Below are 25,184 nucleotides of genomic sequence, written 5' to 3' on the forward strand. Positions count from 1 at the left end.
GGAGAAATCGTTTATGGAGAATTTGGAAGCCAAAATAACTGTTTTACTTATGTAAGGTACTTGATAAAACAGCTTTGCACAACAGTCATGAGAAATGGGCAGTGGTTTGAACATTAAAATATTTGAATTCTATGCTGCAGTTAACTTCTCCAGTTAATCTTCACTGCAGTTAACCGAAGGGAGAAAGTCCCAGCTGGGTCATCTTTCCCCTGCAGAGGTTTTCATGTGCTGACAGGAGACTGTGGATGTCTGTCTGATCGTGCAGAAGGACACAGGCTGGAATGCTGTGCAAAGTCTCCCTTTACAGCAAGTAACAGACATCAGGACAAGCATGTTGTGGGGTTTTTTTCTGCAGTCTTTTTGCCTTTTGCAAGTAGCTCTTTCTAGGCCACGAGTTCTCTCTGTTCAATAACCCTCTGTGGGGCTTTTCATCCGGAATTTGTGATTGACCTTTTTGAACCACAGTGAAAATTTTCTTTTGCAGAGCCTGGTTCAGCTGAGCTCCAGGTATGACCTCATTGTGTTTGTAGATCCTGCAAAAGGAGCAAGGGAGAAGCAGGAGATGTGGGAGGGGGCTCTGTTGTTTTTTTGACATCGACAGTGGCAGTGAGGTTTGTGTGGTTGCTCGGGCCAACTCTTTGCTGTTCAGTCAGGATGCAGTTCCTTGGCTCCAGGGTTAAAGGCCAGACAGCCAATGCCTCATTAGGCAGCCAGAGGAAATCTCATCCGGAGAGATTCATTAAAATGAGGAGCCAATTACTTGGAGGGAAGCTCTGTGTGTTGGTATCAGATGTGCTGGGGAGACCTGGCATTAAATTTCACCTTTTCCTTAGTTTTTCTTCCCTTGTGCTGATACTGACACCTTCCACCTCATCCAAGCTCAGCAACTAGCCAGCATGGCAAGTGGTGGATCCTGCTGGAGGCTCCAGTTCCAACTGAACCCCTGAGCTCTGTGGAGCTTCCCAAGGTGATTTGGCTGGAGTGCAGCAGGCATTCAGTGGTCCCAGAGGGGCTTTGGGGTGTGACTGGCACATGTGGGAGGATCCATGAAGGGTGGCACCTGAGAAACTGCACAACGGAAGAGGGAAGAGGAACTTTGAGCCTGAGTGACAAATAATGGCAATTAAAGCAATCACCAATATCCTGTGAATGTGGCAGAGAAGCATCTAAGTGGAAAAAGAAATATCAAGGTGGGAAGAGTTTTGAAGAATACAGACATTTATAGAATGGGGAGAGGGCAACAGTGGTGCAACGCTATTGCTGCCTCCAGAAATTTTTGCAACTTCCCAACATAAAAACCTTTTGAGTTCATTAAGGTTGAGTTCAGCTGCACATATTAAAATGTTCAGCTATCATGCAGCACTTTCTGTCTCATGCTCCAGGATAAATACCTGTTTTTAGCACAGATGATGCAAACTTTAAATAAATGCAAGCAGACGTGTCCTCAGTTTTTTGCTGCAAGCACAGTGAAATGCCAAGGTTAAAGCAGTTTGCATTTGAGTTGTTTCTGACACTGATGTGTTACAAATGCCTTGTGGTGTAATTCTGTGTAAATTGATATTAATGTGCAGTCTGCAGCTGAAAAAATGTATTATATACACATGATACACTCTTAATTTCCCTGTTAAGCAATTAGTGTAAACCTGTTGCAAACTCTGCATATTTTTTAAAATTGAAACCAAGGAGAAATCTAGAAATGTTAACCAAGACTTTACACTTTGCATGAGGATTGTCTCTTTGATAAGATGCTTTTATTTCCAGCTGGTGAATGCATCTGACCCCTTAACATTTTAAGAAAAACGAGAGCTCTCTGGGTTGTGGAGATGGAATTACCTGAAAATCAGGAGCCCTGTGCCCAAGGATGTCTGGCAGCTGGGTCTCTGAAGCTGCCCTTGGTACCCAGGATTCTAATGGAAATAACTGCAATCTCACCTGTGATAGGTGTTACCCTAAGGATGCAGGCTGGGACCTGCTTTTAGAAATCATCTAAATCAAGATTTTGCTTTTTGGGTGTGAGCAAACTTTGTGCTTTCAGTCTCCTGGATATTTTGGATGACAGAGGGGAAGGTACCTTCCTGCTATTGGAGGTTTAACTACATATTTCTTCCCTTGCTTACTAATTTTTTTCTTGTTTTACCATATTTTATTCTGTTATATTCTAGGTTGGCCTTTAACATAAGAACTAAAAGATGGTGCTGAAGTCCAATATGACACAAGAAGTCGGTGTATTTATTTTTCTAGGGGGAGAAATGTAGATAAATTGAATCCTGATGAGGTACCATATTAATGATTTACAGGCAAAACTCCAGAGTTTAAAAGAGTGGAAGTGGGAATAAATTAACCCAGTGAGAGCTGCAAACATGTCTGGCAAGCCAGTGTGCATTGCAGATTTTGAGGAGTATGCTAAAACCTTTCTGCCCAAATCCGTGTACGATTATTACTGCTCTGGGGCCGATGACCAGGAAACACTGGCAGATAATGTAGCAGCATTTTCCAGGTAGGAGGATGATTGAAGGCTGGGGTGGGAGGAAGGGGGTGTAAGTTCTGCTTTATTGGTAGATGTGGTGCAATTTTAGATTTTTCTCTGTGAACAAAACTCAGATTTTCTGCAACTTCTTTCTATTTTAGCAAAAAGACTCTCGAACTGATTTTTAAGATAACTCTCTCTCCCCTTTCACTCCTCCACCTAACGTTTTCTGTCAGAAAGCAGTCCCTAAAATCCATTAGCACCTTTTTAGCTTTGCTGCATTTGGGTTCTTTTGTTAACAGAAATTCTCTCCAGAGTCCTTCAGCTCCAATATTTAATCAGCTAGTGAAAGTGAAATTTCTACATTTCAGGTTACAGTGCCAGCAAGAGGTTCTTGGGGTGAGGTTGTACTTTTTAGGTCCTTAGTCAGTTTTACCTTTTCCTTAGCTCTCCTAAACTGAGTTAGGTCTGTGGCCTTTCCAGGTGAGAGCTGCAGGGCCCTGCAGGAAGGAGTTGCATTTCCCAGCTCTGGGGTGAACTGGAAAAGGCAGGGCTCAGTCCTGGGTGGCCCAGCTGTGCTCAGGGGTTTCCAGCAGGAGGTCAGCCCTTCACCAGGAGATACTGTAAATGCTGGGAACTATTCTAAACCAGTTTTGACTTGGACTGTTTGACAACCTGAACCGTTGTCAAAACCCGGGCTCAGGTCACCCTTAGCCTCAGAAGGACAAGGTCAGCACGAAGTCAGTGGGCACTTGCTGTGGGATTCAGTGGAAGTGTCACAATTGGCATCACATCAGTTGATTCCCTACTCCCAAATGTCCCTGAGGCAGGGCAGAGGGAAGGAGGCAGCTGGAGGCTGCTCCCCTCAGCCCAGCTGAGCCCAGCCAAGCTGCTCAAACAGCTGCTGACATCTCCTTCCTTCAGGGGCTGCTTTGGTGCAGACATTTAACCCCTGCACTTGTCCTTGCAAAGGCTTTGTTTTTAGTTCGTCTGAGTCTAACAAACCAAACCATGATTTTCCTGTTTTATCCTTAGTCTTTTTCCCTCCCTGCTTTGCTTTTCTGCAGTCAGAAATGGGCCCAGAACCTTAACTTTAAGGACACACGTAGAAAGCTTTATAATGTCAAGAGAAGACATCTCACCTCCACTGCTTATTCCAGACCTCCTAGCTCCATGCAGAAGCTGATATCACAGAAATTTCCCTGCTCAAACACAGGCCAGAAGATTGCCCTGAGGAGTGAATAGGAGCAGGAGAGGATGGAGTAGCACTCACCTGATTTTTTTTTTTTTTTTTTTTATTGTACCTTTTTTAATGCTTCCAGATGCTCTGATGCTACTTGCCCTCATAAAACCAAAATGAGACATTAAGGAAAGGACACTCCAAGGAAGTACTTGCAGGCAATAAACTGCAGGAGCAGTGAAGGTTTTACTTGTAGCTGCTGAAAGTAATCGTGATGAGGTGGGATCTAAAGCTGCCAGAGACATTCTAACAAAGAGCTGGGCAAGTTCCTTGCTGTGCTGGCATCAGCAGAGCTGGATGTTGGCAGGGAGATAAGGGCAGCTCTGCTCTGAAGCTGTTTCCCACCACAGGGATGGATTCCTCTGATAAGAGACCTCCTTACATTGGGCTGGTTGCCTGTGGGGTTCAGGCTTACCTCATCTTTCCTGAATCTTCTATTAGATTTTGAATAAAACTCTCCAGTTGTAGGGGTTCAAAACTGTGGTGTTTGCAGGCAGCCTGGGACTGAAGGAGATGTTCATTAGCAGTGCCTTGAACGACCTGAGATGTTAAAAGAAATCAATATTTGGTGTGGCTGAAAGTCTCTCAGTGCTGGGTCCCTGCTCAGCAGTGTGGGGATGGCTGAAGGGGCTGGGAGGTGTTTCTGTCTTTGCTCTCCCTCCCTTTATATTTATCTGAAGTAAAACAAGAGCCCATTTTCTCAGCACGTGGAATTCTGCCATTAACAGTCCTTAGACTATCTGGGAAAGGCACTTTAATTTTTTGGTTTATAAGAACCTATTTAATACAAGGGACTTTGCAAAACAATTCTTTTTCCCTTGGATGCTGTTGGGAGAAGCATGGCCCAGCTGTTACAGATGGAGAAATGCTGCTCACTCTGACCCTCACACAGTCCTGGTGTTTCTGCCTGTTCCTGACTACAGCTTGTGGGTAAATAGAAAGTCAGATGGACTTTACACCCCCGAGGCACAAAGATAACCAAGTCAGATAATTTGGTGACAGATAGAAGTAAATTCAGTTTTGTTTCCCATTTATTTCCCCTGTCAGAAGCTTAGTTGCAGGGTTTAGTCTGATTGTAAAAGTTTGCAGTTTATTAAATACAAGTATTTATAATTTTAAGTGGAAGAGAAAGCACAAAACTGAGCCAGAAGCACAAATTCTTAGTCTGTACCTTTATGGTGCAGGATTATTCAGGTGAGGTGTGAGGGTGGAAAACCAGTGCTGGGTTCATCTGTGAGTTCTTTATTATTTTTTTGGCAAACAAATGGTTTCCTTTCTGGAAAAATAAATAGATGATCTTAAGGACTAATATTACTGTTATTAGGGTTAGTTCTTAATGGATGATTGTGTTGCTGGATCCTGCAGTATCTTGGGAACACTCCATGCAATTTTTGGAGCAGCACATTTTATACTCATTGGATTATAAAATGAACGCCTTGACCTTTTCACCTTCAGGTACTTTGTGTAATCAAGTACCAGAGTACAAACTGCAGCCACAAGGACAGTGTTTAAGAGGAGTTTAACACCAGGTGCTGCAACTCTCCCCCAGCTCCTAGTTCTGGGATGTTGACATCAGTGTGCTCCTGCTGAGGCCAGAGAAGTATTTCTTATTCATAGTTCTCAAATGGCCCTGGCAGAAGTGAGGCATTAAGGCCAGGAAAGATGATTTGGGATGGCAGAGCATATGTCATTCCCGTTGTCTGCCTGCCTTCACCTTGGCTTTGCTCTGCATCCCGGAATGCCGAATGTCATCGCAGCCCTGTCTGCAGCTGGAATCCTCTCTCGAGTTGTCACAGGGGCCTGAATGGAGAAGAGATTTTTGTGACAAGGTCGGGATGCCTTTAGCTCGATGGCATTCGGGACATCAGTCTGGAGTCTCCTTCAGCTCGTTGGCATTCGGGACATCAGTCTGGAGTGTCCCCTCTCAGCATGGCATACCAGGGAAGGGGGGGACATGGGTGTGTGGAGGCTCCTGCTAAACCACCCCGCCATGGAATTCCCAGAGGCTTTGGGAGAAACTGCCTTGTTCTGTCGTGTGCAAGAAACAGCAGCTGCTGCTTCAGCAGTGCCAGCATCACTGCAGGCTTGCTGCAAACGTGGTGTTACCTTCTAGCAATTAAAGACATGAAAATGGCCACAGAGGTAATTTAAGCATTGGTTTAAAAAGCAAGGCTTAGAGTGGGACTGGGTCAGACAAGTCTGGCAAGTTTAGAGGGAGAAAAGGAAAGGAATGCTTGGAAGAATAATTTAATTATGTTGTTGTGATGTGTTTCACCTCAGATTCCCAGTGCACCGTCCAGTACAAGACATGCTGGAAGATAATTTTCCCCAAGGAAAAGCCTGGCACAGCACCAGCCCCTGCTCCTTCTGAAGGGAAGTGGAACTGCAGGAGAGAGAAGGGCAGCAAACTGGGTTGGTTCTAGGCTTGGCCTGAGCAGTGTGTCTTTTCCCAAATGTGCTTTTTGCCCTGCAGCATGAGGGGATTTGAGAAAACTCAGGCGAGGAACAGCTTGAAAATATGGTGCAATTTGAAAATTTCCATGTTTTTCCCAGCTGAAAGCAGCCAGTGTTTCCCTCTTACCCTACTGCAAGGTAATTTACAATCAGAAATTTTTTTGAGCATGGAGAAAAAAAGGAAAAAAACCTAAAAGATTAATCCCTCTTCCTTCCCTTTAATCCTTCCTTCAAAACAGCTTTTAGCTGAAGTTGCCTAAATTGGGAGTGCTCGCTGCCTTCCCCACTGCGGCATCTCCTGCTTCCAGCTGGGAAGAAGGATGCATTCACTCTGTTGCTGATTGCAGCACACGAGTGTGGACTTGGCTAGAAAAAGATGTGGGTGATGAGGAGATGATGAATTAAAAAAAAAAATTCCAAGTTTTATTTTTTTTCCAAAATATGCAGGAAATCTTTCACTGAAAAAGTTGGAGGAAGCAGGTGCTGTGTGGCAGCCAAATGAATGTGTGCCCTGGTGGCTGGGAAATGCTGCCTATGAGGTTTCCTTCCTGCTGCTAAGGACATCTCCCTGTCCAGACAACACCTGGTTTCAAGTATTTGACAAACTTGGAGCTGGAAACACCCGGGTTTCCAAAGCAAGATCAGGTTTTATTAAAGGATGATGATACTCAGGGAGTGAACCTGTTTGGTGTTTTTGTGGGACCAGTGAGTTCTGGGTCAGGAGCACTGTCTGGATGCTGATTGAGAGGATGTGACCTGATAAGGGATCTCTGCTTGGGACTGCACCATTGTTCTTGCATACACTGCTGGGAGGATTTTGGCACCACAGGGATGTTGTACCTCAGGACTGACCCTCACAGGCCGGCTGTGAGATGGCAGTGGCAGGTACCAATGTGACCGGTCAGAGAAACCAGGAGCCTGGGCAAGAGGGAGATGCTTCACATCCTGTATGCTTTTGGGTTTGTATAAGTGAGCAAGTTTACAACGGGATTTTTGTTTTCTTTCTTTGCTGGGAAAAGATACCTCAGAGCAGAGTGGAAGCCTTCATAATGAGTATTAGGAAAAAAGGGGGAAGAAAGAAGTCATGTTTTCTTTGTCCCACCCTCAGCCCATCCTCCCCTGAAAAATAACAAACTGTTACAATGGCATGAAAACAAGTGTGAGGAGATGTTCCTGCCGTGTGTGTCTTGGCACTGAGCAGCACAGCTGAATTCCACAGCCACACATCTCCTTCCAAGCATCATAAGTGTCCTTCTCCTCCCTGGAGAGCTGGCATGGCCCCAAGCTCCAGGCCTTCAGAAAGGTGGGTCTCATCCTGGCTCTGCCTCAGGCTTTTTGGGAAATGTCTCTTGATCTTTCTATAAACCAGAGATTTTTGTCTTTTATTCCCTGAAATGTCATTTTAATACACAAGCTCAAGCTCACCCCTACTCTCTGGTTTTCTCTCTGTGCTGGTCAGTATAATATTATCAGTCTTGAGGATTCTGGTGCTGAGCAGTTACTCAAGTTCAGCAGTATTAGACCACACATTTTAAATTCTTCTCTGTAATTACAGTTCAGGAGCCATGGGAGCCCTTTTAGAGGGAGGGAGGTCTCAGTGAGAGGTTGGTGCTTGGTTTGGCCTGGCTGAGCTCTCCAGAGGCAGCCCCAGGTATTGCACCCCCTCTTGTGGCTTCTAGTGGCGGCAGTGCTGTGACAACAGCTGGATGATGGGGCAAAGTCCCATGGTATTCCCAGGAATGCAATCCTCCTCATAAAACTTTGGATATTATAGTGTCTAGTTGATCCTATAATGGCGATTATGATCTTGTGATGCTGTTTTGTGTGTGTGGGGAGGAAAAAGTAAATTTCTGTGTGTGCAGACATGCTGCAGTAAACTGTAATTTCAGGTTAAGTGTGGTTTAGTTTGCTCTGTTTTGGAAAAGGGAGTTCCAAGCACGCAGGCCAGCCTTGTGTTATCCAATAATCCCGTGTCTTTTGGCTCCCTAGTCCATTGAAGGGCTAACAGGGTGGCTGATGACTTCTCCTGTTTGCACACAGCATCTGGCACCCAGTTCTGCCCCAAGGCTTTCCCCAAGGGGGTTGAGACCCACCATGAACCTCATTGTTTTACAGCTCCCGTTTTTCCTTTCAGACAATACCAGGCAATAATGTTCAAGGAATCTTTGCCTCTTTCAGTCTCTGCTCTTTGGTATCTCCTTGCCTGTTCCGTGCAGGGGTTTGTTTTCGATTCTGCCACTATGTACCAGCAGGAAAACCTGCTCTTGCCCATTGGGAACTGTAAATTCCCCCCACGCTGCAGCCGTTTGCAATCCGATTTATCTGTGTGTGTGTGCCAGGTGGAAGCTGTACCCGCGGGTGCTCAGGGACGTGTCGGTGATGGATCTGTCCACCTCAGTCCTGGGGCAGAGGGTCACCATGCCCGTGTGCGTGGCCGCCACCGCGATGCAGCGCATGGCTCACCCGCACGGAGAGACGGCGACCGCCAGAGGTGAGCCCCGCATGTCCCAAGGGCAGCCCGGCTGGGCTCCTTGCTGCTGCTCAGGGTGACCGGCTGGATTGTCACACTTGTTTTTTACCGTTTCATTCGTCTGAGTGTGGTTTCTCTCTCCGTGAAATGAAGGATGCAGAATGGGAATAATTTGTCGCATATAAAATTGAGAACATCTATCTACTTACCTATACATTCTATGTCACTATAAACATTGTCACAGCAACACTCTTCCCATTAGAGAATTGATCTAGAAATTCCGAGGCCTTTGTTTGCCTGGCAAAAATCCTTGCTTTGAAGAGAGCTCTTTGAGAGCACCCCAGGGAGGCAGTGAGATAAGGGATCCTCTGGGCTAGAAGCTGCACAAAGATGTTTGCCAGCACAGAGGATGCAGCTTAAAAGGATATTAACCAGAATTCAGCTGGGGAATTGTCACCTACTCCTTCAACTCGAGTTACAGACTGTGCATTTCAGTGCTCCAGTGCTGAAAGAAAAAGGGTGCAAAACCTAAATAGGTGATATATATATTAAAAAAAAAAAAATCCTGTGCATGGCTTGGTTATTAATCTAACAGCATTTCCATGCCCAGTGCAGCAGATACTGGTGTGAAGCGAGTCAAATTCTCAGCCCTGCAGTGGGAGTTGCTGTCAGCTCTCATAACTGCCATGTGCACGGAGGTGGGTTATGGCCATCTTTAAAAAAAACCACACCTCTCCAATTTTACAGCATGTTGGGACTGCCTTTTTCCCCTTCCCAAGAAGTTTTTTATCAGGAAGCCGACGCGATTGTTCCTGTCTGTAAGTACCAGCGCATTCCACGCGATGGCGCTCCAGCACCTCTGATGGGTTTTTGGGACGGGCTCCTTGGTGCTGTCCCATCCTCTGGCAGTTCCTGTGGATTAGTTCTGGGCCAGGTTGTGCAGGGAGGAAACTCTGAAACATTTAGTGCAAACATATTAACGCAATGGTGAGAGCGAGATTTGAAACACAAAATCCAGGATGTTTCCTAGCAAAAATTCCCACTGCTGCTGCAGCCCGGCCACGTTTTAAGGCATAAATCCACAATGGCATGTGAATTTGAGTGGTACAATAAGGCTGAATACCACATTTTCAAACTTTAACACATGATTATTGCATTTAATGTTCCTGGGTTTTCAAGCTGGGACAGCTTGGTGTACTGGCACCAGTTGGAATGTGTGGTCCAGTAAACTTATCCATTTGAGCTGGTGCATTTTTCATTACTTTCAAAGGAGGGCAGTATTTAAATCACACCCTCTGTCTTGCATTGGCATTTGGGGGAGAAAAAAATGGCTTTAGTTTTGTGCTGTTAGAGGTGGAGCAGGGCACTCAGTGCCAAACTTTTGGTTTGACCTTATGAGATGACAGGAATTAGCTATAAAGTACACATTTGGCTTAAAGGTTCTCTTTAACTTGGGATACTCGGGATCAGGGGTTTTGCCACATCCAACTTCTGTTCCAGAGGTAGCCCAGAGTTTAAGTGAGCAAACTGTTGGTTGCTTTAATTCAGCTTCCCCATCGGTTTGCACAAGCCAAGGAAGTCTGATCCATAGTGCTGTGGCTTCTGCAGAGCCTGGCATGCTCCACAAGCCTGGCTTTTCTTGGCTCAGGTGTGCAGGAAGTGCTCTCTGAGGTGGTGCCTCTGCTGTGACCATGATCCTTGAGAAGCGTGGCCTGAGTCCTGCCCCTTCCCAGCCTGTGCCCTGGCTCTTGCTGGGGGCAGAGCAGCTCCCAAAGGAGCCTCCCTGTGTGCCCTGAGTCTGATGGCTGGCCTTGAACCCCAGGAGATAATCCTGGTTCACACCACGCTGCCCTGCAGAGCAGGGTGCTGAGGAGAGCCATGACAGCTCCTTCCCTGAACTCCTGGTGTTTTGAGAAGAATGCTTGAGCAGTTTCCTGGAGCTTAAGCCTCTTGCTTAGAACTGCTCTGCTCTCCTGGCAGGTTTGCCCACGTGTTGTAGGGTAAATGTCCCCTCTAGGGACAAGGGCATGTCATGGTGCCCCTTAGAACTCCCTGCCTTCACAACTTCTTGCTCTGGGGCTTGTCAGGGTTTTGGGGGCTGCTGCTTCCTGAGGGATGCTCTCCTGCAGCAACCAAGCTGGTGGAGAGGAGTGTGCACCTTCCCAGAGCAGGGCAGGGGCTGTCAGCTCACCTGAAACTCCCCTTCATGGGCAGTTCTTTTGCATGAGTAAAGAATCTTTTCTAGGAAAAACATCCAATTGTCATTTTAAGAGCTGCTGGTGACAGGCCAGCCAACACAATGTAAGTTATTCCAAAAGTTAGGTGACCCCACTCTGAGCAGAATAAATTACAATCATTGTCAAACCTTGTACAGACTCAAATCCAGGTGTTGGGTTTACTTGTATTCCTGTTATCTGGACTTTTTAAAAAATTCATTTATTAATTTAAAGTCTATGCAGGCTGTAATAAGCTTGCTCCTCAGTTTTCTCTGACATGTCTGAATGTAGCAGGAGTCCTTCCTTACAGAGAAAGCTCTCTTGTCCTTGAAAAAATTTCATGCACCCTGGCAGTTATCCCAGTTTTTCTAGGTCTTCCTTCAAGTATATTCCCTGGCATTTTAGTTGTAGCTCATCAGTGTATGTGGCAATTTTCCAAAGAATGGATTTTCTGTTCAGTAGAAACTGAAAAATTGGGAGGAAAATTGTTTTGGATTAACTGAAATGTTTCATTTGATCCAAAACATAATGTTTTATTTCATTTTCCTACTGGCTAATGCTTTTAGCTATAGTTCTGTTTTGAAACAAAAGTGTCAGCTCAGGATAAAACATTTCCATTTTGAAAAGATCAACACATGACATTTTGACTTAGGTGTTTTTTTCTCATCCTTCCCACTCCAATTTCAACCTCTTTGACTAAAAATATTTGCCAAATTCGATGAATAATCTTAGCCACTAAAGAGCAAAAGGTTGTTCTCTAAACACTTTTCAATAGAACCCTTCTGATTCTATGGGATCTTTTTTTTTCTTGCTTGTCCATCAGCAGATTCACTGTTTCTCCATTCCAAGGCTTTCATTTGCCACACTGACTTCATGCTGTGCTTGCAAACCAACGTGATCCCTGTGTCACCTCGAGTCCACTGACTCAAAATCTTGTGCACCATCCAGCTGCTAAACAAGAAATGGCAGTGTTTTTGCAGCCTTTATTGATTATAAACAGATTTGTCACATTATTTTATTGAGATTTGTGTTTCTATTCCTGCTTATTCCATATTGAACTTACTGGGTAGTGAAAATTCCTGTATTTTCACCCCCACAGCAGCATTGCAGTGCCTGGCTTCTCCATGAATGGCTGAAAATCAGGCTGAGGACCCGACTGTTTTCTTGGGCAGGTCTTTTGAGAACTGTCACAGTTCAACTGAGAACAGTTGCTCAGGGCTGCAGTTTGTGTTTGCCCTCTGCAGCTGCACTCAAACCACTTCTGCAGGCTGCTGCTGACGCAGGCAGGGTTTCACCATCACCTGTGATGTGACTGCACTGTTTGCTTTGCCAAATGGAGAACAGCAATATTGACTGGAAAGCTGTTTTTTTCCCTCTGTTTTAGCTGAGTTTCTGGCAGCTCTCTCATTCCTATTAGAGAGGGAGCAACACCTTTGTTCCTTTGGCTCTTAACAGGCTGCTACTGTGCTTTTTCTGTCTGTGATGCTGAGCACTGAAATTTGGGTTTCTTGTGCCCAGCAGGCATGATTATGACTGGGAAGGAGGGATTTGACCATTTATTACATTTTGTGCTCAGCCACAGTGAAAATAGTGGGACTTTGTAGCCACCTGTTACCTCTGTGGTGATCAAAAGCTGAGGTTAATTTTGAGATACTAAAATTAATGTCAAGCCAGAGTCATGAAGAGGACAATATTTTCATGGGACAACATGGCCTGGGCTGACCTGGCCTGGATTCCCCCCCCCAGAGAGTGACAAGGCCAGGGGACTTTGTGCTACAAGTGTGCCCAGGCAGCCTGGCATGCCAGGCACATCCCAGATCCGTTCTGGCCACGTGTCCCTGTCCCTCCAGCCTTCCTGCACAGCTGACAAAACGTGTCCTGTCAACAAGAGGAGGGCAGGCACTGCTCCCACGCAGGGTTTTGTAAGGGCTGAGGGAGGAGAGGCTGACAGGGGTCTCTCAGCCAAGTGTGGTTTGTCAAGAGAGTAACGTGGAGTTCTTTAAACAACTCTGTTTCTCAGGAGCTGCAGCTCCAAGAACACGGCTGCTGCTCCTGAGAAATGCCACTGTGCCACAAGGACATCGTGTTGATCCCAAGGAATGGCCTCTGGCCCTTAGCTTGGCGATTCACTGGTGGATTGAGGGAAAAATGCCTGCAGTGGGGCAGGTTTTGACTGCTACAGGTTTTGACTGCTGGGCTTTGGAAATGCCCCTAAAAGGGAAATGATGGGAATTTGCCCAGTTAGAGGAAAAAAGCGAGTTCCCATTCCCATACAAGGTAACCCTGACAAAATCTGCAGGCTTGAACTGGGCTCCTCTCCAGTGCCCTCCCTGAAGGATTGTTCCTCTGAGCTGCCCACAGGGACAAATTCCATGCCCCATCAGATGGGGGGAGGATGCTCTGAGGCTTCAGGATGTAAAAAGGGCTAAAAAAGGTCACTGCTCTGTTCCCCACTGGAGCTCCCAAGTGCACCCTGTCCCATTTTTTGCTATGTAAAATACTTGAGTTGAGTTCCCCAAGAGCGAATGGTTTCAAACTGCCAGGGGGCAGGTTTGGATTAGAGATGAGGAAGAGATTTTTACCATTCTCTGATTCCATGGACTTCCCCAGCTCCCTGTGTGTGGCTACTGCTGTACTCTCTGTGCTGTCGTGGAGCCCAAGAGGAGCCTGCAGGGTGTACAAGGGTGAATGAGTCCTTTGGGCAATGCTCAGGATTGAAAGAAGACCTGAAAAAAAACCCAAAAACCAAACAACTAAAAGCAATCATGAAATGGCATGAGGAAAGGCTGGTTTACAAAAACATCCCATGCTAAAACTCTGGCAAATGTCACATATTGCAGCAAGAACATCCTGTGGGAATATGGCTGTAGTTGGACTGATTTGAAATAATAAATAATTTGCAGCACCCCAAAAGTGAAGTGTAAAACACGGTTGTTAAAGGAAATTAATTGTTTCTGTTTTCTTCAACTGCAGCTAAATGTGTGAGAAGTGGGAGTGTATTTTTAGAGAAACTTAATTTGAGGTATGAAAAAATCCCCAACCAAACCTGGCAGCACTTCAGGCCTCTGTATCTCATGGTTTTAGAAGTCTAGAAAATTGTCCAAATAAGCTTTAAAATTATCAAGGTCAAGCACAGATTGACGAAAACTGGAACTGGGAATTTCTGAAACTTCAAAAACTTTTGTCTGTGAACTTTGGATTTGCCTGAGAGATCTGAACTATGTGTGTTGAGCTGGTGCTTCACCAGAGAGCTGTGAACTTCACAGGAGAGACGAGGGGAATTTTATGAGCATGCTTGCATGAAAATGCCATAACCCCGTTTGGGATGGCTGAACTCTCATTGAACCACACTGCTTAAACCTAATCTTAAATAAGAGAAAAGCACTATTTTCTCTGTTGCTGCATGTGCAGCTAAGTTGAAAGGATATAGTGATATGTATCTGGTGATTTACATCTTCTCTTCACCCAAAATGTTTTATTGTGTAGTTTCTAACTAAATTTTTGCTTTTGCAACCATAGGGCTGGAGAGGTAGACTTGGGAATAAAAGGCAAAAATGGAAATAAATGGATACCTAAAGGCAGATTGAACCATAACATTTACATTTCTCCCTTATCTGATGTGAGGGTTTTGCAATTCCTGGGTTCACAACCCTCCCGTGCATTCCCAATATAGAGGGAACTACGTCCAGTGATTTAAAGGAGAGGAACGGAATGGTTAGGAACTAGAGAGGTTTGGGTGATTGCTGCTGTATTTCCAGTGAGGGAAAACTGGCTGGTGGCCCTGGGAGGGTGTAACCAATTTGTTTGAATAAGCTGTTCATAAGTTTCCACTCCAAGAGGCTTGTAATCCTTATTTAATAAAATGTTGTCATAAAGACCACTTTTTAATTCCTCCATGGGCTGGGGATGACGTCTTGAAACAGAGGTCCATTTACATTAAAAATATGCATACTGTGGTAGACCAAGGAAAACAAGGCTTTCTATAATATTTTGGAGTTCTACAGCGTGTTTTCCTTTATTTTACAATAAGTGACAGAGAGTAAGCGATAGATTCATAAAAACATATCTGTGTGAGGTTAGCCGGTGCAGAGGGTGATTTTTGGGAGGCAATGTAGCAACATCCCAAAAAGCTGGAAGCTTTCAACACATTATTTTAACGCTGCTGTTTAAAGAATCTCACTTTGCCTTCCTCCAGCGTGCCAAGCCGTGGGGACAGGGATGATGCTGAGCTCCTGGGCCACGTCCTCCATCGAGGAGGTGGCTGAGGCAGCTCCGGGTGGCCTCCGCTGGCTGCAGCTGTACGTGTACAAGGACCGCGAGGTGACGGAGTCGCTGGTGAGGCGGGCGGAGAGAACCGGATACAAAGGGATCTTCGTCACCGTGGACACCCCGTACCTGGGCCGGCGCCTCGCCGATGTCCGCAACAAATTCCAGCTGCCCCCGCACCTCAGGTACCTCTGCTGCTGGGAGCTTTGTGCTGGGCAGCAGCTCTGCGGGGCTGGGATCTGCTTTAGGCCAAGACTAAACTTTGCTGGCTGTTTGCACGCTGTGCAATGTGAGGATGCGGGCTGCTGAAGTCAGACATGTGCTGTAACGCAGTGGTGCTTTGCACTACTTAATTAGTGGTTTGTCTGGAGTTTTTTCTGGTTTTATTCAGAGCCAGGATTAAAAAACATGGAGATGAATTTTCTCATGTTCGGGCTTGGTTGTTAAATCTTATCTAAAGTACGGAAAGTTCAGCAACACTTGTAGCCATCAGCTAGAAGCGAGCAAAATGGAGATGAACTTAGCTAGCTACAAGGTTTCTTAAAGCTAAACAGTTCAATAATAGTTCAATATAAGTGAATCAACAATTCACTTATATTATTTATACTTTTGATCTAATAGCCAAACTCCTGTGACCTTCAGTGCAACCACAAACTACTACCTGAAACCATAAAGAAAAAGGAAGATGAACACTGAAAAGAGACACCACCCCAAATTTTTCATTTTGTCCCATACCTATTACTGTATTATAATAACTTCAAATTTAAAACCCTTCACCATGTGAAATTGCACACTTCTATTTGGCTACACACCCATGACTTTAACTCCATCACTCAAATTTGGAAGTCTTCTCCAAAGCCTTAGGTCAAAAGCAGTGTTCTCCAGGGGGTCAGTGCCAGAAAGCACAGAAAGCTCAAAAATCCCAGGTTTCTGGGATCCAGCAATATGGGGCATTTCTTTATGGATGTGTCAATGTAAGAACTTGCTGGGTTCCAAAAGGGTCCTGGACTTAGTGGGGCAAAATTCCTTACCAGAAGATCTTAAGGTTCCTTCTGTGTCATCCTATGACACTGCTCTGGGTGCAGGGCCATGTTGCTACCGACTGCAGGGCCCCTTTTTGAGCAACTTCAACTATTCTTTCACTCAGATACAGAAACATGTGGGTATCAGTCTTTCTAAATTCTCCATGAGGGCAATTTTTAACCCAAAGTATGTCTTGGGACATTTGTGGCATCATGATTCATTTCAGCACTAGTTCTAGTTCCTCCCCACAGCAGGGCCAAAGAGGAATTCAATTTTAACAGAGTTAAGCCAGAATTTGAACCTTACAATGGTGTTGTAATGGTGCTGATTTGCCTGGCTTTTTGTAAATATGAATTGATAAGCTGTAGAGACTCACCTGATAAATTTATGCTGAAGTGCTGGCACAGTTCTAGCAGCCAAGGACTGTCTGGAAGAATATTTACTTGATGGGATATCCAGGACTTGAAGCTGAAAATCTTGTGAGGTTCTTGCATTTAGGTCTTGGTAACAACCACAGTCTACCATTGCACATGTTAGAATTATTTGGAGCATGAAAATGAACACAAAAATGGAGAGACAGAGAAAGAGAAAAAAAAGACAGCTTAATGTATTTTGAGGTGAGTTCTGGGTGAAATCTAGTTTTGATTATTATCAATGAAATTGAATTGTTCTTCCTATGTTTCCAAGGATTGTTGTGTTATACTACAAACACATTGTTTGTAACATGTACTTGGCAAGAATGATGTGTAGAGGTTTTTCTTCATTTCCACACTATTCAAAAGGAAGAAAAGCCATGGGGCTCTGCAGTGAATCTGATCCTCTGCCTCACTGGCAAAAACCCCTCCAGAGCTTGGGGTGTTGGCTCTCCCCTGTGCACTTGTGCTTGCAGCTAAGAGATGAAAGTTGACAGAGCAACCTGAACTCTGCCCTGATTTCTGTGTTAAAGTACTGTTTTAGGAGAAAAGAACCAGAAAACAAAAAAAGCCCTAACACATCTAACATGAAAATGTACCACACTGGTATGTGTATGGCCTGTATGGTAATTGTGCTAGAGATCTGGTTTTGGCCCACTATCAATATACACTGACCTTTTACTCTAAAAGATAAAATTTAACAATTACTTAAATAGCTGATTTTTTAGGGGCAATAGAATTTTAAGGGGTTGAGGAGTTCTTGAATGCAAGTCCAACAACACAAAGGCATTTGAGGAAAGCAGGAGAACGTTTCTGAAGCACTTTGACCCTACCTGCCCAAATATAACAAGGTTTTGAATGAACCATATGAAATCACATGAAATTGGAGTAATCCTTAAAGGTTCCAATTAATCACTGCAGATTCCTGAGTGTTGCTTGGGCAGTGCTTTTGTTGCAGAGGCCACAGTGAAACTCTCCTAGAGCAGGGCTCTGCTCATTTATGTGATAACTTTTTCTTGGCTTCGGGTTTTCAACAAAGTTTCAAAGCAACAACAAGGTGCCATTGTGCTCTGAAATGTATGTAAGGCAACATTCATCCAAGTGTTGATCTGCATTTTCCAGGCCAAGAAAAACAACAGTTATTTATATAATCTTATCCATGGTTCTGTTTTTCTCTGGGCACCCCACCCTCCACAAACCAACAGCTGAAAAGCTGGATCTTGCTGAGAGCCCGCTCCTTTCTCGTTTGCTTCTGGGCCTGGAGCTGAACAGAAAAGCCATGTGAAATGCTGCTTGTTGCAGGCATGAAATCAGCAGTGAAACCAGCCAGGTTCCATGCAAAAACACTCATGCACTCCCCAAAATGTGAAATGTGAGTATTAAATGACCCCATGTAGAACAGGACACAGTTTCAGAAGAGCAGGGCAATTGGGACATGGATGTGCTAGAACCTGTGAGATTTTGCTGCTGAAAAACCCAAATAACAGCAATGTTTTCACATGAGCTTCCTTCCCTCCCTGCATTTTATAAGGAGATGTACAAAAGGGACACAAGGTAAACAGGCTGGCTGTTGGCCTTATTGAACAGATGAAAACTCTGAATTCTTTGCAAGGCTTTATGCACATCCATCTATTTCATTGAGTTTAAAAGAAACTTCATTTCCTCCTTTTCCCCTCTACCTCCCTATTCCTCTCATAGCTGAATTCTCTGCATTTGAAAAACAAAACCCAGCCTTATTTCTTTTGCTATAGAGGTCAGACTATTACCTTGGGCCAGAGAAACTTGCCCCAGAGTTATCACAAAACCATCACAGAAAGATACAAAGGCTTGGGTTGGAGGGGCCATTAAAGATCCAGTAATATGTTGATTATCAAATGGTTGTGAGCCCAAGGATTTGACTCACTGAGGAATGGGATCTGCCATGCTGGGATAGCCTGGTTTTGTTCCTGCCCTGCAGGGCAGCAAAGCTTTAACTCATATATATTGAATGCTGGCATTTGGCACCGATGGTGGCCACAGCAAATCTTCCTCAGACTATTTTTCTCTCTTTTTGTCACTTTAGATTAAACAACTTCTCGAGCAATGACCTGGGATTTTCCTCAGGGAAAGACTTTGGAGAAAACAGCGGGCTGGCTGTGTACGTTGCTGAGGCCATCGATGCCACCATCAACTGGGAGGACATCAAGTGGCTGCGGGGACTGACCTCGCTGCCCATCGTGCTGAAAGGGATCCTCAGGGGTGTGTAGCTCTGCTGCTTCCCAGGGGAAGGCAAGGGAAGAGCTGTCACTTCCTCCTGCACTGTTAGAAAGCCACCAGGGAAGGTGCTTGTGGAAGCAGCTGCTTTTAAATAAGTGCCTGGTGTTGTCACCAACACCACCATTAATATGATCTTGCCAAGAATTTTGCAGTGGACAAAATCATTTGGCAAAAGAATCTCTAACTGATGAGTTCTGGAAGATAATGGGGAAAATAAAGGCTAAGCAACCAAAGTGGCTGCTGATCCAAAGGGATAAAAGTTTTGCTCCAACATTTCAAACTACTTTTCTGGTCTTAGTACTTAAAGATAAAAGATTTTTCTGTATTGAGGCAAGGCTTTGGAAGGCTGAAGCCCTAAGGTGGCTTTGCATGAGCTGGCAATGGTTTTCTCAGTGATTCCCTCATTGTGGTGTTGGGCTTTTTTCCTAGCTGATGATGCCAAGGAAGCTATAAAGATTGGGGTAAATGGGATCCTGGTGTCAAATCATGGAGCACGACAGCTTGATGGGGTCCCTGCTACTGTGAGTATTGATGCTAATATGCTCTAGTAATCTCTCATTTTCTCTGCCTTTTAGCTTCTTGTTTGCTTTCTCTGAACATGTGGAAGCTGGAGGAAAAACCTGGAATAAGTGTTCTGTGCCTTAGGCCATGAGTAACAACCTCTCTCCACTTCTCTATGTATGTCACATTGTACTCTGTGTTAGACACAGCCTTTCCTTGGTAGATCAAATTGGAAAATCAGAATTTTTTTTTTCCACTCTCCTCTTTCATTTCTTCTTCCTCATTCTTTTTTTTGAAAAACCTTTGTTGCCATTTGCAGCACACTGAAGGTTGTATTAGGGTTGTTTTTCCCTTTTTAATATTCTTTGGAGGCTTCTAAAAAATTACAGTTAAGGAACAGCTAAAGGCAGAATGAAACTCTCCATTTTTCTCCTTTCAAGTATTTTCACCTTTGGAAAAGGGAGCGAGTGATTAAATTACAGTTTTTCCTTTTTCCTTTTCCTTGTCGTGCTACCCCATGACTTTTCCAAAGGTGAAAGGGATTTGAGAATTTCTCAGTCGGCAAAAGAGAAAGAAGTAAAGGAAAATGAAAAAGTATGTGCTCAGGATGAAGGAAAAAACCCAAAATTCCAGTCATCACTCATCTTGCTTCATTTGGTGTGGGAAAGCTGCACAAATAAAAAGAGAATGAAAGGGAGGAGAATCAAAGCCCAGTTGTGCCTCTCTGAGTATTTCCAATATGTTCTCGATGAAAAACCTCCTGTTTTCCATGATGGTCCCCTGAAGGGAGAGGGGAACAGGTCCTCTTGTCACCTCCTGGGAATGTATTCCCCAATTTCATTGAGAGTATTTAAAACTCTTGGGCAGGCCAGTGTGTGAGGTAATCCAACAGCAACAACGTACAAAGTTGTTAAAAACATCATTTTGAGGAACGTGGAAGAGCTCAAGAAATAAAAATTAATTTTTGACAGCTGCAGCAGAAGAGAAATTTGCAAACTCCTTGTTAGGGGTTACTCCTTTGCCACACCACAGGACAGAGGAGAACTGCTAAAGCTGATGTGTTCCCTGGATTTATGGTACAAAGAACAACACTTCACAATGCTGGTTTTATAATGTATCTGTATCAGATCATGTTAAATGGTTCTGATTTAGAAACATAATAATTTGCTTCAGTTTTGTGGGGTTTCAGATCGTGAGTTGAACCCAAGCTGGTCAATATTTCTAGTGTCTAGTTACACATTGAGGAAATCTATGTTTTAATTATGGTTTGCATCATGCTTTAGTTATTAGAGCACTTTAATGTTGGTACAGTTTGTCAGGATGTAGAAAGTGGTCTCTGGATATGGAAATAGATCCAAAATATGTCTGGCAAGAGAGCAAAACCAAAGGGAGGGGGAAAATCACAGCAAGTGCCAAACTTCAAGAAAATTTTAATCCAAATCTAAAAACAAACTGTACTTTCAAGTTTTTTTCCCCCCATCTTCTAGTCATTTTTATCCATTAAAAAGGAAATTAATTACATCCGTATTGGAAAGATGTGAATTTGTGTGTCTTTTGTCTTACTTCCACACACTGCTTCCAGTCTCCTTAATACTTGGCTTCTGGTGGTGCTCCTTTCCTGATTTTCATGAATAGGAACTATTTAGGTGGCCTAATAGGAAAAGTTGCCTTGTAATTAATGCTCCAGGCTTGAATTCAGAAGGCTCATCCTTTCATTGGGACCTCTTGCATGGCAAGAAGAATTACTTAATTCCTTGGTTACTTACTTGGAACTTGAGAACAGCAAAAATACTTCTTCCCTTCACTTGTATCACTGGTGTAGGGGATAAGCTGAGAAAGTGGATGAACAGAGCTCAGTGAAAGCAACATACATGTGCATTGAAAGAAATTATTCTCCACCTTGCTCAAAACTTAGAGGAAAGTTAATTTTTTCCTATGTTAAGAAGTTTTTTCTCTATAGTCATTCCCGTAATTAGATGCATTTTCAAAAGGGAAAATGCATTATTTAAAATTTTTCAGCCAGCTCTTAAGTTCCTCCAGGCTTGTGTTTCTCTCCCTCCTTGTCTATAGGTACAGTTCCTGCCTCTGGGCTCCTGAGCTGGTCCTCAGGATAAACTAATGGGAAATTTAAACAGGGAAACAAAGATGATTATTTAAAAAGTGAGCTGATTCAATTTCATCCCCAAACTAGTGAAGACTGGAAGTTTGGGAAGTAACACCACCAAAAGGCTTCCTCAGTGCTGCTGTTTCATATATTCTGCTTAAGAATCAGATACTGGCTTGTGTCAGGTATGTGTCATGGGGTCAGATGGCCATTTTGGGAGACCCTGCTGATTCTCATTCTGTTTATGTGACTCTCCAAATACATTTGACCTTTGCATGTACCTTCTACCCTGCAAAGTCACTGCTGGTTCTCAATACAAAGCTGTGTTATTTGGGTATAGATTTAGGCATGCAACTGCTCATTAAGCTGCTGTAAAGCTTGGATCCTATGTGTAAGAATTGGCTCCAAAAATAAATAGGGTTTCAGGAGCAGTCAAGCTGTGTTCCTGGTTTCTCTCTTTCAGATTGATGTCTTGCCTGAAATCGTGGAGGCTGTGCAGGGGAAGGTGGAGGTGTTCCTGGATGGTGGTGTAAGAAAAGGCACCGACGTTCTCAAGGCATTGGCTCTTGGTGCCAAAGCTGTTTTCGTTGGGAGACCTGTCCTCTGGGGATTGGCTTATCAAGTAAGTGAGGAAAAGCTGAAATGCACGACTTTAGATCCCTACACTGACTCTTCAGCCTTACTGCATGCACATGTGTGTGCCTGGGTGCACAGAGGAGCACGTGTGTGATCTGTTTGTGTGCATCCTGATCATCTGATTTGCTGTTTGCTAAAATTTCCTATGACCAGCCCTCAGGAATTTATGTTTGTGCATAAAACTTTTCTTGGCACAGGTATACATGTCTATACCTACACACGTATATGTAACAGTTCACATTGTCTCCTAATCTCCCAGGGTGAAGAGGGAGCAAAAGAAGTTCTGCAGATGCTGAAGGAAGAGTTTCGCCTGGCAATGGCACTGACAGGTGGGACAGCAACATTTCCTCTCCCTAATCACATTTTCTCTGAGCTTTCATTTGCCCCAGGCAAGATGCTATAGCAACTTGCACGAGGGGAATGTTTGCAATCTAAACAGGTTAGTCTGTGGAGAAATTGGAAAAAGACTTGTTATCCCAGCCTTATAAATGGGGAACTGAATAGATTAGGTGAAAACATTATCTTTGTGGGTTTTTTTTTTTCACAAGGAGAGAAATAAATCCACAGAAAACTAGTGGCAAATCTTTGGTCGCTAAGGGGTGGATTTCATCTGACAGAATGTAGATTTTTATGAGGCAGAGAAAGAAAAGGCTTAGAGTGGGTTGGAAAATCAGGGGCTTGAACTGATCTGCAACTTCTCCTCCAGGATGCCGGAGAGTAGAAGAAATTGGCAGGACACTGATCCGAAGACATCAAGCATTGTTTTCCAAGATTTAGGTCTGAAGACTCTTGTCTTGTGTGTTGCCTGTTGTGCTTCCAGACAAAATCCGACTGCATTCCCTCTGTGGGCCTCCTCCTGCAATCCTGACTGAGGGAACACTCTGCTTTGTAGGAGATCACTTGTTGAAGAAAGGACTCAAAGCAAATTTTACAGGTGTTTCCAAATCTCTCAGGCTCTTAAGGAAAGCTGCTACACTGGGAGGTGTGATTAGAGATAGGCCTTTATCCAAGACCAGCATAGAAACTTCAATGTGTATGTGCAAATGCTGATAATTAATTTCTATGCCTGGGAGTAATTTAGCTGTTAAAGTGAAACTATAAACAGAAATGTTTTGATAGCAAACAGAAATGCTGAAATTTAAAATGCAAAAGATGCTTCTTGCTCACTGTTTAGAGAAACTAGACTGCAGATTGTAGAGATTAATCTTGCTTTCTTATGAACAGAATGTCCTTTCCCTAGTGACTTTATAAGCATCTGGGCTTGTGGCACGTAGGCTGTAGGAGCCCAGAGGACTCTTGCTTGGAAGGAAGCAAAGAGCAAAGCAAAAGTGGGGAAATGGAGCTGTGTAAGTGGCACAAGCCCCCCTGCAGTCAGACAGCTGTTATGTACGTGCACTGCATGTACGTCAGATCCTTGGCTCAAGCATCAACATCCCTGTAACCCAAACTGTGCCAGCTGCATCCACCTGGAGCTCCGAGTCACATTTGTCACCTGGATTGATTAGCTACCAGTGGCAAGGGAAGGCTGACGCTACCTGGGAGAGTTTGTAGAATTTGCAGCCATGTGCAAAGGGAAACTCGAATAACTGAGGTATTAACCCATGACTTGGGAAGAGCCTAGTGGCTCTGTTGAGTTTCCATGCACACCCTTAAGTCAGACAAATCTTGGTGTTCTTCACTCTGCTTGTGATGAGGATGCAGAGACACTCAGGATGTGCCTCTGTTCTCTAAACAATCCAAATATCCACTGAATTCAGGAGAAATTTTGCAACTGCAAAGAACAAAAGAGGTAAGAATATACTGTTCTCATCTTGGGTAAAACCAAAGGTAGCTCTTCACCTGTCTCACCTCCCTTGCAGGTGTGGCAGTTTCACAGGGAACAGGGAGTGGACACATAGGTTTTGAATATCTTGCTGTGAAAATGTAATCTTCATTTTTAAAGAAGACTAAAAAAGAGAAAACCCTCTTAATTTCATGGCTTCACTGACATCACCATCTCCACCATTTGTTTCCCATCAGCCTCGTGCATTCTGACTCTCCCACTTTGCTTGGTTTGAAATATCCCTTACTGAGCTTTAGAGGCAGCTTTGTAATGAAATGATGGAATATTATAATGTGAACTAAAGCTGGGGCTGGAACTTGAAATGGGGAGAAAACCCAAAAGGCCACATGCTTGCCCTCCAGTTGTAAAATTTGTACTCTTATTTACTGCAGAATGTGGTCTGTTGTGTGAGAGTTGCGTAGCAACAAAATAAAGTTTATCTGTGCAAGGAAATATGAATGTTTCTCAGAGCACAGAGAAGCATAATTTCTGCTGTTTACTGCACTTATCATATCTGTTGCAATGTGGACTGTGTCAGATGTCAATTACAGACTAACTTCGGCAAGACTGTTTATTTGAGATAATATAAATGTTACTTAAAAGACAGCGGCATAATATCTTATGTTTACATGTTTAAGATCTATTTCTAAAGCTCAGAAGATGCAGTTTCCTGTCTTTGCCCCAACCAGATTGGAGGAAAGTTCTGAAACTCTGTGGTTCAGTAGAAGTTGTGATGCTGAGGAAACCGGTTTCGTTACTTGTGCGTAATTCACTGTTTTTAGTTCCTCTGGGATCAGGGGTTTACATTGTTTTTTCCTGCCTGTTATCTGAGAATCGTCTGACTGCCTTCCAGTTCAACCCTAGTAAGACTAGACAAGCATTAAAAACCAAAATTAGAGCCAAATACTTAAAGGCTGTGAGATTGTTAACAGAAAGTAAATTCATTTGTCTGGTGGAATTCTCTTTTTAAAATACGCCATGGTGAATAGAATTTCTTTTCATTTTGAGACAGCCAAACACAACTACTTTTTGAAATTATTTAATTTAATAAAAAGGTAAGCATTCTGTTTGAGTTGGATTAAAAAGCAGAATGACTGAGTGCCCTCTACCATTTTAAAAGCTGAACAATGTCCAAGCTAAGAAAAAAAAATTTATCTCCACACTTGCTTCATCTGGAGAAGCTGAGAAAAAACCAGAGCACACAGCTGATAGTACATCTTTCTATGGTTTTGAGAGTATTTCTGAGGAGAACATAAGTAGTGTAAAAAAAAAATGTTAAATATGTTAAGTATAAAATTATTTGTCTTAAGTAACGA

General features: G+C 43.8%; 1 protein-coding gene across 2 annotated transcripts; it reads left to right on the top strand.

The window, feature by feature from the left end:
• Positions 1–2,282: 2,282 nt before the first annotated feature.
• Positions 2,283–23,272, top strand: HAO1 (hydroxyacid oxidase 1). 2 transcript variants are annotated; one of them, XM_014895076.2, is made up of 8 exons: positions 2,283–2,497; positions 8,501–8,652; positions 15,043–15,298; positions 18,612–18,787; positions 19,235–19,326; positions 21,874–22,032; positions 22,306–22,375; positions 22,753–23,272. In XM_014895076.2, exons 1-8 carry the CDS (start codon positions 2,361–2,363, stop codon positions 22,821–22,823), a joined length of 1,113 nt encoding a protein of 370 aa, XP_014750562.2. In that variant the 5' UTR covers positions 2,283–2,360; the 3' UTR covers positions 22,824–23,272. The 2 variants fall into 2 exon arrangements, with proteins under 2 accessions (XP_014750562.2, XP_088016862.1); XM_088160736.1 differs by lacking the exon at positions 2,283–2,497 and adding an exon at positions 7,337–7,464.
• Positions 23,273–25,184: the final 1,912 nt, after the last annotated feature.

The sequence above is a fragment of the Sturnus vulgaris genome, chromosome 3 (assembly GCF_052056855.1).
Source record: "Sturnus vulgaris isolate bStuVul1 chromosome 3, bStuVul1.hap1, whole genome shotgun sequence".
Classification (NCBI taxonomy): Eukaryota; Metazoa; Chordata; class Aves; order Passeriformes; family Sturnidae; genus Sturnus; species Sturnus vulgaris.